The sequence below is a fragment of the Asterias amurensis genome, chromosome 13, assembly GCF_032118995.1.
Source record: "Asterias amurensis chromosome 13, ASM3211899v1".
NCBI lineage: Eukaryota > Metazoa > Echinodermata > Asteroidea > Forcipulatida > Asteriidae > Asterias > Asterias amurensis.
The window spans coordinates 4,992,113-5,009,684 of NC_092660.1; the positions used below are offsets into that span (position 1 = coordinate 4,992,113).

At 36.7% G+C, this 17,572-nt stretch overlaps 1 protein-coding gene across 1 annotated transcript in view; it reads right to left on the reverse strand.

Annotated features, from left to right (window-relative positions):
- The window catches only part of LOC139946174 (receptor-type tyrosine-protein phosphatase S-like), a 73,783-nt gene that overhangs the window by 37,766 nt on the left and 18,445 nt on the right, over positions 1-17,572 (reverse strand). Inside the window, exons 6-17 of the mRNA XM_071943794.1 lie at positions 17,049-17,171; positions 16,646-16,897; positions 14,991-15,113; positions 14,578-14,835; positions 11,077-11,199; positions 9,704-9,838; positions 8,528-8,842; positions 8,211-8,345; positions 6,949-7,086; positions 4,563-4,709; positions 3,406-3,711; positions 2,429-2,737 (exon numbers count right to left, since the gene is read on the reverse strand). Coding sequence (XP_071799895.1) covers positions 2,429-2,737; positions 3,406-3,711; positions 4,563-4,709; positions 6,949-7,086; positions 8,211-8,345; positions 8,528-8,842; positions 9,704-9,838; positions 11,077-11,199; positions 14,578-14,835; positions 14,991-15,113; positions 16,646-16,897; positions 17,049-17,171 — 2,364 coding nt within the window. The remainder of the gene's footprint in view (positions 1-2,428; positions 2,738-3,405; positions 3,712-4,562; positions 4,710-6,948; positions 7,087-8,210; positions 8,346-8,527; positions 8,843-9,703; positions 9,839-11,076; positions 11,200-14,577; positions 14,836-14,990; positions 15,114-16,645; positions 16,898-17,048; positions 17,172-17,572) is intronic.

The window sequence follows — 17,572 nt, forward strand, 5'->3', positions numbered from 1 at the left end:
CCTACTCATTGATTTAGAGCACGTCACATGACATGTCTTAGTTTTGCTAGACGACTGCCGTGTGATAGTGTTTCGGTTTGCCGTGCGCTAGTCCGAAGACTAGCACACGGCGTGCAGTACCCAGACGCCGTTGAGTGTACGAGGATGATTAATTAATAGTCTGTAACCATTTCGGATTGCACGACACTACATGCAGCACAGTAAAAGTTTTTGCAATCTGTATTCGCGTCGTCCGTGGATTGTAGCATTCAGGTCTGTAACTTAATAATAATAGTACAGTACTTAGAAATATTGGGGTGTTATAAAACAAATATTGACTGCTTTTACTCGTGCAATGGTTAAAACTATGACTCCCTTGGTGATCCCCGTAGCGTTCTATTTTCCCTCGGCTGCGCTCCAGGGATCACCTCGGGAGTCATAGTTTTAACCATTGCACGAGTAAAAGCAGTCAATATTTGTATACTGTGATACTGCAAACCTGTTATCACAAACACTATATTCTATTTTAGTGAAAGAAAGCAATGATGTTATCTCACGGTCATGTCATAAGAGTTCTGATCTTGTTCTGGTTACTTGTAAATGTTAATCACATTTCCTGAACTCTTTCAGTGCCAAAGTCGTACATGTTTGATTTATTTCATGTATTCCGAAAGCACCATAATGGTTCATGTACAGGGCCCAATTGCATGGCTCTGCTTACCGTAAGCACAGAATCGGCGCTTACAGAAGCAGGGAATTCTGTGCTTACGGCAAGCGTATTTCACGGGTTAGTGGCGAATTTGGGCTTCTGAGCATGCGTACTCAACGTTACTAGTCATTCTACGCTTACATGGCTAGCGCAGAAATTCGGCGCTTGCACGTAAAAAGCGGGGAATCGCGATCATAAGCGCAGAATTCGGCGGTAAGCAGAGCCATGATATGGTATGTACAGTACAGTATGTACTCAAAAAGTGTTATTAAACGTACCGTACATGTTTTATCAATGATTAACATGTTATCACTAGAGGGCATTATCACTCGAGAAATACTACTGACTTTGGGATGTAACAAGGCACTGCCAATCAGCAGAATACATTTGGTTTGGTGCAAAGGATATTTTGGTTCATATATACATGCCTTAACCCACATCTGCCAAGCTGCGTGGAAAACCGTGGTAAAAAAAGAAATGCTACAAACGCAGAGCTACGTGATTTTCCGTGGCGAAATGTTTGCTTGTTACGCTCGTTATTGGAAAACCCCTTTGGACAGTTTTTAGACTGAGAAATGTATCCCACAATCCTTTGCTTCAACTGACACTACAGTCAGCCATACTTCGCTGAGTTTCATGTAAATTTCGATCTGTTTGAGCTGAATTTTTGCCGTTAAGACAGAGACAATTTTCTAATAAAATGTTTTGCTGTTGACTGTTATACATGTAATGTAAAATGGTACATGTACACTTACATGACGACAAGTTATGTATCATTTTGAAGCTTAGGAAACACTCAATCCAGCCATGATACTCTTTTCAAATTTGGTTTATGATCAGTATTTTGTATTGTCCAAGAAGCAACCCTTTTTTATTCTTCAGTTGTTCAAGTTTCCACAAAACTGTAAATCATTATGGCAAATATAAAGTGAGACGAGTTTGACATCATACAACAGAGAATTTTGTCCTCTTTTCAATGGTATAATACAACGTGTACATGTCAGCGATTACGTTATTTATTAGATAAATGTTTCCAGAAGTGAAGAAAAAAAAACTGTTTCCAAAAGTGTGTGTGCAGGCGCTTAGGCACATACATTCTTTTTGGATAAACACTGAGGCAGATTTGGTTTACATGTGACTTTTATTATAACTTACTATAAAGTTGTGCAAAACCAATCAATGACCTTATCTTCAGTGGTCATAATACACAACTTTCTGTTAGTAAGATAGGTAATTAATATCAATGTAGTTTCAATCAATCAATTATTAGTCTAATAGATGTTAAATTTGCATCGGGGATAAAGAATATTAATTTTGGTTTTTACCCATACACCGATGTGTGTTAGCACTGTATACTCAGTACTTTCCCGAGTCCTGTGAAAAAAAAATATCACAGGCATGTTACTCGGGTGGGATTCGAACCCACGACCTTTGCAATTCTAGATGCTAGAGCAGTGTCTTACCGTCTATTATATCGTTGCGGTACCCGCTGCCAAAACATGGGATTCAAACTGCCTCTAGCTGCCGGGCAACCTCGGTAGCCTAGTTGGTAAGACACTGCTCTAGAATTGAAAGGGTCGTGGGTTTGAATCCCACCCGAGTAACATGCCTGTGATATTTTTTCACAGGACTCGGGAAAGTACTGAGTATACAGTGCTAACACACATCGGTGTATGGGTAAAAACCAAAATTAATACAATTATTAGTCATTATTTAAATTTCATCATTAGTTCTCCTTACCTATGATGACAACTTCTGCAAGCTTTTCATCCTTTTCATCTGTTAAATCATTTTGAGTCTCACACTTGTAACTTCCTCCGTCATTTCTGATGAGATTCTTTACAGATAAAGAACTGGTCAGTCGCCCCTGGTCAACGTCAGTTGAGCTTGAAACTGAGTATTTCATACCATCGTTTACGATCTCCACTGAGTCAGGATCATACCAGGTGATATTTGGAGCAGGATCTGCATACACTATGCAGTCAACTGAGACAGTTTCCATCAATTCACCTTCTACCTTTTCAGTTACCGAAATGATTCGTCCAGGTGCTAGAAAAGATTAAAAAGAAAACTTTGATAATTCATAATCAGTGGACAGCCATTCTGGGTAGAGATTTGTCATACTTTGAGTATTATTGTGCAGTTATAATCAATTTGAGGCCAACACAGTACTTAAATTTGTTTATCTTCCAGTTTGCGCTAATCCACCAATCAGAAGCTCAAACTGGAGGGTGGTATAAACAGCTATAACCAACTCCCAGGTTTTATAATGCACTCTATGTATTGTGATTGTCAAGGCCCCATGCTGGTCATACGGACAGTGCAAAAATAACATTGTAAACTTTGCGCGTGCATGCTGTCCGTTGCAAAATAACCTTCCGAAATTTTAAACTTTGCACGTTACACGTGAAACTGGAAGGCCGGGGTATGGAGCAATATACCCTGTTATACCAGAAAACAAAAAATGTTTAGGGGCTGGTTCATGACAGCGAGGGAAAATGATTGGTAACCAACACATACATCAGTGATTTTATGCTGGCTGTGCGGATATCAGTTGACCTTTAACACTACAAAAGACGAAAGTTCTGTGACACTGGTTTCTGCGCCGCTTGAAAGGTCCTGTTTGAATTTCATCATAACGTCCTTGGTCAAGACAACCGTTGCCCGAGACCGAGGACCATAGTTTGACTTTGTCGTGTTAAAAGTGTTTTGCTTACCAAGAACATCCAAGGTGACATCTCCGTCTTCCGTCAAAGGTTCTCCATTAATCCTGGTTGTAGCTGTGCATCTATATGTACCACTGTCTGCCAGAGAGATGTTATTTAGAGTCCGCTCATATCTGCCTTCAGAGGGATTTCTTAATGTTGTGCCCGGTATCTCTGTACCATTTTGGAAAATGATATTAACTGACCCATCAAGATCCCTTGAATGGAGGTTGACGGAACAAACTAATGTTACATTGTCTACTCCTTGTGTGTCCAGGACGGGAAAGGGCTCCGGTGTCAATGTAACAATAAGATCACCTGTTGCATACAAACAAAGTAATCACAATAATATGATTAATATAAGACTGGTATTAATTGCACATATGCTGGGGTCAACTTGTATGACCTGCATTTAATAGTTTTACAGAAAAAATGAAAAAGAGGACTATTTAACAAACCATCAAATCTTCACTAAATGGCAGCATTTCTCTAAAAAATATATATTTCACTTATGTATTTGTAGCGATTCGCCAAGTGCGCCCTCATTGTTTAACTTCTAAGAAGTATACTTTTGGGATTGTCATGTGATGATCTTTCTCTTTTTAAATAGCTTCGTTGTTGGAAGAGCTTTATTTGAGTGGTAATTTTCTCTATTTTTATAGGGAGCATGGCTCTGGCCATGCTCCAAAAACCTATTGTTATGGGAGCGGTAGGATCGTAGAGCTTTCTTTGAGTATTGTTTTATGCTTAAACCCTCATATACCTGAATCACTGTGATTTTTAGGGTCATGTTTGGATCGGATTATTTATAGATCGTGTGTAGTGCGTCCGTCCGAGTGTGTGTAGCATGGAAGCCACATGTTTGACCTCTTTGTGAACTTTCACTGTGCATTGTGTAACTGTAATGTATATGCATACTGTTTGTTTGTGTGCTATGGGTTAAATGAAATAAACCTACACAGGAGAAGTTTATTATCGCTTTGACATCATTGGCTTGTTCATTTATTATCGTTGATTGTATTTTGGCGACTGCTCGTCCTTTATTAATTAGAGGACCGGCTCTCCCTTACCGTGTCTCTACATAATTACCTTTTGGAAACCACATATAACTAATAAATTATTAACAAAGTATGCTTCAAATATTTGTGAACACATTAATAGTAACTTACTTTTATCACAAGCTTTTTCTGGAAATTCTTGATTACAGCTGCATGTACCGTTAACATTGTTACACATGACTTCATTTAGTGCAGGTACTGGTGCTACACACGTACAAACCTCATTACATCCCAATCCATAGTTACCCTGATTGCAGACTGGGAAAGATACAAACACAAAAGTAGTTAATCTTTTAAACCAGAGCTATGTAGTAACTATAGGGAGCTAAGACATGATTCCAGACGTGCTACCGTCTGAAGCCGTCTAGGCCCAGATGTTCATGGTGTTATGCAAGATTGAGGAAGGATCTCATTTCAGAGAACTTTTTATGCAGAAACTAAAATAGGCTCCAATTTGTGTGCACCTGTTGAAACTGATGCCCGCACATTAGTGACCGGCTCTGCAAAAATGGGTATTAAGGGACAAAATAAGTAAATTGAGTTACATACACAGCTGAATTGGTGTTATGTTAAGCTTTATTTTTGGGTAGGTTTGAACCCTGTGGCATTTTGCGTTCTGGAGATATACTGATATTTGCATATTCATATTTTATAGTTTAATGAAAGTGCCTTCAGAGATACAGCACCTTAAACCTAGCAACATTTAAGGGAAGTTACCTGAAATTGATACAAAAACCTTTGTTGTTTCAACAACAAAAAATGGAAATATATTTCTGTGAATAACAAATGGTAGTACTTATGCAATAGAAGCCAATAAACCAAGAAAGACAAAATCATGTTGTGAACATATTTTCAGGATCTCTACATTGAACGCCTCTTTAAATGTAAGTAGCATATCGTCCCTTAATACCCCTTTTTTGCAGAGCGGGTCACATTTGGGTTAGCATTTAAAATACACACATTTCCTTATTACAAAGAACTGAATTTCTTGCCAGGTTGATTCTATACGATACCACACTGGGAAAGGTGCTCCAAACTTATTACCCCCGGTCACTAATGGGCCAATCATTTCATTCCTTAAAGCCATTATACACTTTCGGTATATCGGTCATAGGAGTCGGGAGAAAAATAACAGGAAAACCCACTCTTGTTTCCGCACGTTTCGCCGTGTCATGACATGTGTTTAAAATAAAACCGTAATTCTCGCTATCGAGAATTGATTATTGCTTTAATGTTTTCTCAAAAAGTAAAGCATTTCATGGAAACAATATTTCAAGAGAAGTCTTTCACCATTACCTTCTGTAAACCCTGTATTTGTAAATCTGTGAACTTTTTGTTGTTGTCTGTACCGAAAGTGTATTATGGCTTTAAACCATGTCAGCTTCATTCGGAGTAACAGCCTGTGCTGCCAATATGAAGCGCACCAAACTAAAATCAATCACAAGAACAATCTCTGCCCTCCTCATTAGTAAACATTCAGTGTAGCTCACAGGCCTGCATGCTTCGTTTTTGAAAGGGCAAGGGCACCCAGGCACTTTCTCCACGGTAAAAAGGGGCACCCTAATTGTGAATTTCTACTTTAGCATCTCAAGTGCACCAAGGCAATGACCAGGGGGCATGGAGGCAATCGCCTTCATTGCCTCCATGAAGTATCAGTCCTCAGTTTACTATCAATCTCAATGATTCATAGCCCACAGTTCAAATGGCGTACTCTGGTTGCACAGAGAGAAACTGATGGGCACCCTCTGAGGAAATTGTGAATTTCTACTGGGGCATTTCAAGGGCACTAAGGCAATGACCAGGGGGCACGGAGGCAAACGCCTTCATTGCCTCCATGAAGCATCAGTCCTCAGCTCAATATCAATCGCAATGATGCAAAGCCCACAGTTCAAATGGCATACTCTGGTTGCACAGAGAGAAACTGATGGGCACCCTCCGAGGAAATTGTGAATTTCTACTCCCAGGGCATTTCAAGGGCACCAAGGCAATGACCAGGGGGCATGGAGGCAATTGCATTCGCTGCCTTCATGAAGTATCAGTCCTCAGCTCAATCTCAATGATTCATAGCCCACATTCTAATAGCGTATCCTGGTTGTGCAGAGAGAGTTTAATCGCCTCAAACACCATGGTTTCTGGATGAATTGCATTCGTTTCTTGTGTACAGAGTAAAATCACAGACAGTCATCCTATAAACATTGTACTCCTTATTACTTTAAAACAGCCAGTTTTTCGTTTGAGTATCTACCCTTTTAAAAAGTTTTGCTCCTTTGTGTTTTGTTATAGTTTTTAACTGTACGTGTAGTTTCTATAGTTAGTGTTGCTTTTTACAAGTATGCATTTTTATATCATGTCAAGGGCCTTGAGGCCTGGCATAAGGCGATACCCTTTGATTATTATTACCCTTATATTAAACTGAACATAAACATGAAGCAAGAGCTGCGAATGCTAATGCCTACATGCAAGGGTTATCATCAATAAAGATAAGAATACTGATTACCTTGACATGCATCATTTCCAGTTCCAGAGTAGCCAGGGTTACATGTACAGTCAAAACTGCCAGCTTTATTGGTACAAGTAGCATTCCCGACACAGTCGTGCATCAATGTAACATCCGTATCCGTACATTCATCAATATCTGTCAATGATAATCATATACTTTAAATTAACAGACTATAGACAATAGTGAATCAGTCATGATATGTATCAGACAGATTCGCTTGAATCAAATTCAACTCTTGTTTTATGATAAGTCTGATTAGTAACATAATGAAAGAACAGTAGCAGTGTGTATGGAGGCAGGGACCCGACAAAGTGTGGTTTGAAGCGGGTCATGTAGTCTGGTAATACACTCTTATTGAAACTCAAATTAATACTAGTGAGTATGGTAACCATAGAGGGCACACTTTGTTAAGTTGGACTGAACATCTGACGTCATTTAGCCTGAACATCTGACGGCACACGAAAAGGCTCCAGAATAATGCCAGATACCTGCATGATCGGACGTTCGGATCTTCACAAATGTACCTCGATAGCGCATTAATTTCACATAGAGATTCAGTCAGTTCATGTATGTAGTACATAGTGAATAAATCAACACTACATGTCGTACCCCACATTGTGCTTGCTTATGCTGCATGCAGAGGGTCAAAAGTGCAAGCTGACACTTCATCATCTCGAACCAATCAAAACACGGATAAGGAAAGCTTGCGTCACAGCACGTTTATCCAATGAAATCATTGTATCCAATGTAATCATTGTATCCAATGGAATCATTGTATCCAATGAAATCATTGTATCCAATGAAATCATTGTATCCAATGAAATCATTGTATCCAATGAAATCATTGTATCCAATGAAATCATTGTATCCAATGAAATCATTGTATCCAATGAAATCATTGTATCCAATGAAATCATTGTATCCAATGAAATCATTGTATCCAATGAAATCATTGTATCCAATGAAATCATTGTATCCAATGAAATCATTGTATCCAATGACATCATTGTATCCAATGAAATCATTGTATCCAATGAAATCATTGTTTCCAATGAAATCATTGTTTCCAATGAAATCATTGTATCCAATGAAATCATTGTATCCAATGAAATCATTGTATCCAATGTAATCATTGTTTCCAATGAAATCATTGTTATCGAATGAAATCATTGTATCCAATGAAATCATTGTATCCAATGAAATCATTGTATCCAATGAAATCATTGTGTCTGTAAGACCAGTGCATGTTTTGGACTAACCTTCACAAGTGCTTCCATCATCAGCAAATCTGTAGCCAACATTACACACACAGTTGTATCCTCCGTCTATATCCAAATTATCACAGTAGGCATTGACATCACATTGAAACATGTTTGTTGCACACTCATCCAGATCTGCAATGTTAATGATGTTATGGTAAGAGAATGAATATGGAAATAGTAACATTGTAATACATAGTTTTTATTCTCAATGTTACAAAAGAGTAGAACATGTAAATAAAGTCAAGCATTAATGTGATACAAGGTTGAAACAAGTTACATTGAATCTTCCACTGTGTTCATTCCTATTGACTCACCTACAACGGAGAGACTGTAAACACTTGTTTTATCGTCGATGGAATCAGATGGTCGAGGCTGGATTTTGGTGAAACAGGTGTAGTCACCACTATCTCTTGGATGTACATCCATAACTGTCTTTCTATAGACATGTTGATTTGAATCAAGTGTGGTTGGGTATTCATTACCATCTGGGTATCTTATTAATACAGAACCAACCAGGTCCGCCGGTAATACATTCACAGTGCAGATGAGTTCCACATCATCGATGTCTTGAGTGTCATTAACAGGTCCAGTCATACCATCAGCTCGTGTCAATGACATCTGAAAGTCAACTGGAAAGCAATCATTTAACACTTCATTAAAGTATCATTATTGAATTTATCATTTAATATTTTATTCTAATAATAACAATAATAACAAGTTCTTCTTTTACAATAACGTATCAATGTCCTTTGCATTAGTGCCCTGGTCATTAGTTTTAAAAGTTGCATCCTCCAATCAAAATGACAAAGATCTACCTGGATGTTGTATAAAACAAAAAATGAATGTTTTTCATTCGTGACAATGAGAATATTTTCATTCGTTGATTTGAACATTCCATCGTTCAACTCATGAAAATATTCGCACCATTGCACTCATAAACAATCATTATTTTTATACTGACATTATAATTTAGTAATTTCTTTATTTAATTGCACTTGTTTACTACAAGGAAACTCGTTATAAATATCCCCTCCCCACCCAAAAACATACCCAAACTGGTTTATTGTATCCATAAGTGTAATGATTTCAACATACCATAATTGCATTGTCAAATATAGCTTGGCTGAATTCATGTCCAGATAAAATGCTATCGAGGAGGAGAGTGATGGACACAAAGATCAGTGGAGAAAATAAACTTCAAATCAATCCAGGGGCCAATTTCATAGAGCTGCTTAAGCAAAGAAAATAGCTTGCTCATTTTTCACATGTTACTGGCAAAAATGTCATGCCATATACATTGCTTGTGACTGGTGTTTAGCTGTTGTTTACTTAGCATAACAATTGAGTGGAGTCTTAATCGGTAATCTGATTTTACTAAGCAAGGATTTTTTTGCTTAAGCAAAAATTTGTGCTGAAGCAGCTCTATGAAATTGGGCCCTGGAGTCTCCAAATTCTTCAATTTGACCCACAGAGGAGTCAAAGTGTGTTACCTTTGTCACATACAGCGTCATCAAAACCAGGTATAGGATCACATGTACATTGACCAGTCACTTTGTTACATGTACCACGTGATACACAGGAACATTCTGAGGCACAATTCAGTCCATATTTCCCATCATCACATTCTAGAAGAAGTCAACAAAATTCAATCAAATTAGAATCTGTAAGTCATACTTAATTAAAGGTAATTTGTGACCCACTCTGTGAAAATGAGTCATATGTAGGCAATGTCAGGAATTGAGTTATATGCATGGCTGGAAAGACCACATCAGCAGCAGTAATTTGGTATGTGTCTATGCTTTGGGGTGTATCGCGTTGCTGAGTTACTCCCGTTTGAAATTAGCCACTACACCATTTTTTTTTTGAAAAACAAATTACAAGTGAAATGATATTTTAAACTACCATTGTGTGCAAAAGGATACAAATTAGACATAAGTATGATCATTTTTTTAAAATTCATTTTCCACATTAAACTGTCCATAACTTAATATTGCATTGGGCGACATGTGACTCATTTTCACAGAGTGGGTCACATTTTGTGTTATTATGCCTGAAGGCAAGAAATATTAGAATGTTTAAAACAGGCATTCAATCACGACTGAATACAATTATACAAAAGTTTGCTATTTGTATCCCTTTCTCATCTGCCTAGTTCTTTTCAAAGTTGTTGGTGTATGTGTGTGGGTTTTTTTCCTTCTTCTTTTAAGTTGAACTGTATGGATTTTAATGCTGGCTTTTTATCCACAATGTGTCCCTTTGATTACGTCTATTTTTGCTAAGTCTCATTCTTGTTGGTTAAGTGCTGGTTGATTGTTTGTTGTTTTGATTGTTTGTAATACTTGCTCATCACCTATTGTGTGTTTAAACCGTTTAACCTTTTAGCTCTTTTTACAGAAATGTTTTATACTGTACATGTTCTAGTGCAATTCAACCATATCGGTTGTCATACTGTTCATTCCTTTGTTATGTTTTTAAGAGATAATCCAATAAATACATTTACCGTAATTGAACATAAGTGGTATTCATTGACAGTCGACTCATCTACGCATGTCATGGCAAAAATAATATGAATATGTATTGACGAATATTTAAATAGGTGCAATAGGAGTAAGCTACATTCCTCACTGAGAGATGGTCACTGTAATGCACATAAAATAACACTGAGTAGCGTGTGTGGTGATGACAAAATGACACAGGAAAGCTGGTCTTGGGTTTGAGTCTCACTGCATCATGTGACAAGAAGCACCATCACCATTAATCTCTTTTACAGCCTTTCAAACTCTATACATCTTTATACATCCTCTTGTAATTATTAATTTACAAAGTACATCTAGGTTAATTAAGAGGTGAGAGTTGACTCTACCTGTACACGTGTCTCCATTTCCAGTGTAACCAGCTCTACATGTGCACGTATGGCTGCCTGGTGTGTTGGTGCAGTTGGCATTCACGTCACAGACACTTGGATCAGCTTCACATTCGTCATAATCTATTAAAAATATAAAATATAATAATTTGCTCTCTGCCTACCTCTAATTAATACTCTTTGACAGCTTTTTATCTAAATGTCACCATCGAAGTGTTAGTGTTTGGATTACAAAAGACTCATCGGTGTATTAAAACAAAATTTTGAAATGTTAACAAGTTCAATATTTTTTAGTTGTTAGAATTAATAATCAAGTGGTAAAAAAGTCCTCCAGGTCATGAAAGCATGTATTTATTTCATGGTTTAGTGTTGTTATTTAGCTGTTTTTCTTTCTAAAGGGACATCTTCGAGCAAGTCCGACTGGCACGTTTAGTTGACACGTGGTTGTCGATTGACCAGCACACATATGCCCAGTTCTGCACATATCTGTACATGTACTCGAACGACTCGTTTGGAAGTCTAGTCAACCATCAGTACCATGGTATTCAACACTCCATTAACTTACGCCCTTTTTGCTACATGTATAGTGTCACTGGTTCCCTTCTGTGCTTTACACATGTTATCATGGAAAAGGCTATCGGGACCAAGGACGAAACTGTGGCCCAGAGGCTGGTTCCAAATGAGTAGTAATGCTTGACTAGCCTGGGTTCGAGTCAAAGTAGTCAACCTTTATACATTTATGAATATTCTTTGTCATCCAGGTTATATAATATTGATATTGTTATAATTGAAACAATTTTACTAACTATGTATTCGTGACAACAGTTTCCCTTTTGCCGCCACAAGATCAGTTGGCGTGATGATGTGTTCAGGATAGGATGTGAAACTGTCGTCACAAATTAATAGTATAAGTCCAGTTGTCTAGATTATAACCATATCAATATAGGTCAGGAAACTTAACTTCTTCTTTTGAAGGCAGTGGAGACTATTGGTAATTGTCAAAGACTAGCCTTCACAGTTGGTGTATCTCAACATATGCATAAAATACCAAACCTATGAAAATTTGAGCTCAATCGGTCATCAAACTTGAGAGATAATAATGAAAGAAAAAAAAAACCTTGTCACACGAATTTGTGTGCATTTAGATGGGTGAATTCGAGACCTCAAGTTCTAAACCTGAAGTCTTGAAATCAAATCAGTGGAAAATTACTTCTTTCTCGAAAACTATGGCACTTCAGAGGGAGCCGTTTCTCACAACGTTTTATACCATCAACCTCTCCCCATTACTTGCATCAAGAAAGGTTTTATGCCAATAATTATTTTGAGTAATTACCAATAGTGTCCACTGCCTTTAAAGCCATTATACACTTTCGGTACAGAAAAAAAAAAAAAAGAAAGTTCACAGATTTACAAATAATTTACAGGGTTTACAGAAGGTAATGGTGAAAGACTTCTCTCAAAATAATATTCCATTAAATGCTTTACTTTTTGAGAAAACATTAAAACAATATAAATTCTCGATAGCGAGAATTACGGATTTGTTTTAAACACATGTCATGACACGGTGAAACGTGCGGAACCAGGAGTGGGTTTTCCCGTTACTTTCTCCCGACTCCGATGACCGATTGAGCCTAAATTTTCACAAGTTTGTTATTTTATATATAAGTTGTGATACACGAAGTGTGGGACTTGGACAATACTGTTTACCGACAGTGTATAATGGTTTTAAAATGAATATAAAAACAGTGGAGTGCTTCATTTGGAAATGTTGTTGTGGAAGTCGACTGTTTGATGGAATCCTTTCAGACATTGAATAATACTTTCTCCTTTTACTAACATGAGTAACAGTAGTATAACATTTTCCAATAAAACAGTCTCTTTTTTGTCAACTGGAGACATTCCTGTTAAAACAAAATTGTTAATCTTCCAGAAAAACAAACAAATTATTCCAAAGTGAGCCAAGTTAGAAAAATAAGCAGATAGTCAAAGACCAAATCAGGCTGGTCCTTTCTCACTGTCATCAACAAAAAAACAAAATTAGTACTGATTACAATTGAAAGATGTAAATTAGGTTGAAATTATTACTAACTGAATTAAAAATCAATTATTTAAAGTTTGTTATCAATCTAAACAAATTAAAATGTTAAAAAATAAGACCAAATCAGGCTGGTCCTTTCTCACTGTCATCAACAAAAAAACAAAGTTAGTACTGATTACAATTGAAAGATGTAAATTAGGTTGAAATTATTACTAACTGAATTAAAAATCAATTATTTAAAGTTTGTTATCAATCTAAACAAATTAAAATGTTAATTACAGCACTGGAAACAAACAATTTGTTAATAATCAGGTTTTCATATCCGTTAAGTTTTGTTAGTAATGTTTCTGATAATTATTGACGTAAGGTAGATGTGAAGATGATTATGATCACGATGATTCTTGACTCTAAGTATGATGACGATGATAATGGTGAACATGAACAATGATTATGATTATGAATTTATGGTTGATGAATAATGATGGTGATGAACTGTCAGCAAAATATGGTTTCAACTACGGGGCGTGTGTTGAAGATCCTCTTTAAGAAAGTGTTGGAATTTTCAGAAATTCAATTTATTTTTACAAGTTCGTTTATGCTGAGATGACAAAGTTAGTCCTTGTTTAGACATTGCTTCAAGTTGTCGGTTCACAAAGTAACGCAAATTTCCCAAAACGAAACAGGTTCAGCATTAACAGCATTGGAGGATTACACTTTATAAACAAAATAGGTAAGCTGTGTTCGAACTGCATCTATGACAACGACTGTTGCTAAGGGAGTTGCTAGAACGTTCCAATCTTCAACGCATGATGACGTCGTGAAACAGCCGTAGCCGTACAGCTGTACATGGTATGCCATAAAACATCAAGCTTACTGATTATAGCTGTTTAAGGCAGTGGACACTATTGGTAATAACTCAAAATAGTTATTATCATAAAACCTTTCTTAATTACGAGTAATGGGGAGAGGTTGATAGTATAAAACATTGCGAAAAACAGCTCCCTCTGAAGTGACGTAGTTTTTGAGAAAGATTTTCCACGAATTTGATTTAGAGACCTCAAGTTTAGAATTTGAGTCTCAAAATCAATCATCTGAAAGCACACAACTTCGTGTGACAAGGGTGTTTTTTGTGCATATGTTGAAATACACCAAGTGAGAAGACTGATCTTTGACAATTACTAATAGTGTCCAGTGTCTTTAAGTGTCACTTCAATTAAAACTAATGTGTAAAAACTTTCACACTACAGTGTATGTCTGAATGTTTGAACTATTTTAGAGACTTCCTTCCTGTGTTGCATGACAGATACACTTTCTGGTGATAGTTGGCTTTCTCAATATTTACAAGTTAAAAAGGAAGATTTGTAAAGATGAAGACTTGCAAGAAAATAGACAAGATCTGGTTGGAAAAAAGATGTTAATCCTCAAGACAGGCAGACCGATGGAAGAGGAAGATGATCTCAAACCTGTTACTGTGACTGTAAAAGTGCAATTTGGTGTAGCCTGATTTCCAGCTGCATCAGTAGCTGTACATATGACATCTTGAGTACCAATCATAAAGTCACTGCCAGACTGTGGTGTACATACAATAGTTGGATCAACACCAGTAGTATCACTAGCTGATGGATTAGTCCAAGACACCATTTTGACTGACATCCCAGCTTCTGCAACGTCATCCATATCAGACGGACAAGTTCCAGATTGAAATTGTGGAGGCTCAATATCTAAAGAGATAGATTAAATTAAATTTGACAAAACAAATTACTTCTTAGAATTGATTCAAAGTGAATTCATTATTGACAATTCAGATGAGTTGTAGCTCCATAAGTTGGCTAGCATGCCTTGTAAATAATGTCATTGTGCTGACAATGTGTTCTACCTGTACACGTTCGTCCATCTCCGATGTAGCCAGCTTTACATGCGCAACTATAATTGCCGTCTGTGTTGGTGCAATCTGCGTTCATGTCACATGTAGTTGGACCTTCAGTACACTCATCAAAATCTAATAAATAATTGATTATCACAACAACTATATTATTAAATGTCATATTTTTTAATTACTGTTGTCTTTATCACATTCCATGGCACCACAGTTAGACTTATGGACACTGAAAGAGTTTTGCTGGATGAGGAATTAGGTCGATGTTGTTCCCTACCAAACATTGATAATGAATATTGAGAAATTTACAACAATCTTGCCATGACACCAGATGCATGAGACCATTTAGTTGTCTTTCCAGCACAAAAATCCCTGATGCAACACGATGACAACAAAGAACTAACTGCGGGTCTACCTTTCTCGTCTAATCAAAAAAACGAAATCTAATCTAATGATTCAGAAGAAATTGTGAAAAGAAGGTTCCACCGGTTTTTCTGGATGATATAAAGAAAAATACAAACCAGTCACGACAACCATTCCGAGAGAAAAGATAAAGGTTTGGGGTTTGTTTGAAGAATGTATTTAAGTCGGAGAACAAGTAATGGAAGGAGAAGTTGTAATAGACAGATGTAAAAGGCGATTATTATAATGAGATGCAACAAAAGAAGAAGTACAAATAAAGTAATAACAGTGAACAATAAGATGGCAGCACGATGACAACAATGCTTTCATCTGAACTAAACGCTGGTCTTCCTTTCTGGTATAATCCACAATTAAGTCTAATCTAATGAATCAAAAGATATTGTGAAAAGAAGGTTCCACTGGTTTGTTCTTGATGATATAAAGAGAAATCCATACCAACAAAGACAGCCATTCAGAGAGAAAAGACTAAGGTTTTGGGTTTGAAGAATGTGTTCAAGTCGGAGAACAAATAATGGAAGGAGAAGTTTGAATAATCAGATGAGAAAGGCGTCATTCAAATATGAGATGCAACAAACGAAAAAGTAGAAAACAAAGTAATAGTTAAGTACAATAAGATATACTGAACAAGAAATGAAGAACTGTGTTACACAGAGGTACAGGATTTAACCTTTAAGAATTTGATTAATTTCTTGGGACATATTTTCATTGAAAAAGAAATGGTCAGGTTTACCAATGACTTTCAAAAGGTGCTGATTAAGGTGGGATAAAACAATAGTTTCAGTGGAAATTGAAGATGATGACAGAGACGATTATACACATGACGAGGGAGATGATTATGGGGATATGAAGATGATTATGAAGATGAGTATGAAGATGATGATGAAGATGATTATGAAGATGATCATAAAAATGACAATGAAGATTATGATGAAGATGATTATGAAGATGATTCTTAAGACTATAACAGAGATTATCAAGTGGATGATAATAGAGATTGATTAAGAAGATGATGATGGAGACGGTTTTGAAGATGACGATAGAGATGATTATGAAGATTATAACAGAGAATATTAAGTAGATGATAATAGATAATTATTAAGAAGTTGATGATGGAGACGGTTTTGAAGACGGGATGATTATTATTGATTATAGAAACATTATGAAGATTATGATGAAGGTATTGACGTTGATTAACTTTTAAAGAAGATGAAGTCAAACAAAACATAAGTAACCTGTTATTGCGACTTCAAAAATGCAGTTTGGTGTAGCCTGATTCCCAGCTGCATCAGTAGCTGTACATACGACATCTTGAGTACCAATCATAAAGTTACTGCCAGACGGTGGTGTACATACAATAGTTGGAGCAACACCAGTATTATCAGTAGCTGATGGATTCATCCAAGTCACCATTTTGACTGACATCCCAGCTTCTGCAACTTCATCTTTATCTGATGGACAATCTTGAAATTCTGGAGGTTCGTTATCTAAAGAGATAGATTAAATTAATTTGAACAAAAATACTTCTTAGAACTGATTTAAAGTGAATTCATTATTGACAATGCAGATGAGTTGTAGCTCCATAAGTTGGCTAGCAAGCCCTGTTAATAACGTCATTGTGCTGAAAATGTGTTCTACCTGTACACGTTGTTCCATCTCCCATGTAGCCAGCTTTACATGCGCAACTATAACTGCCGTCTGTATTGGTGCAATCTGCGTTCACGTCACATGTATTTGGACCTTCAGTACACTCATCAAAATCTAATAAATAATAATTGATTATCACAATAACAATATTATTAAATGTCACAGTTTTAACGGTGAAAGAGTTGCTGGATGATGAATTGGGTCGATGTTGTTTGCTACTTTAAAAAAAATGATCTTGAAGATTGAGACATTTACAATAACTATAAACTACATGTAATAATCTTGCCATAACACCAGATGCATGAGACCATTCAGTTGTCTTTCCAGCATAAAAGTTTGAGAAAGAAATCCATGATGACACCACAATGGTGACAATGGTCTTCATTGAACCGAGTGTGTTTTTTCCTGCTCTAGTAATAATAATTGTTGCTTCTTATAGTGACGCTCTTGGTGGTTCAACATTATTACCCCTGGTCACTGGGCCTTAAATCATTCCTTTATTTCTACCTCCATGC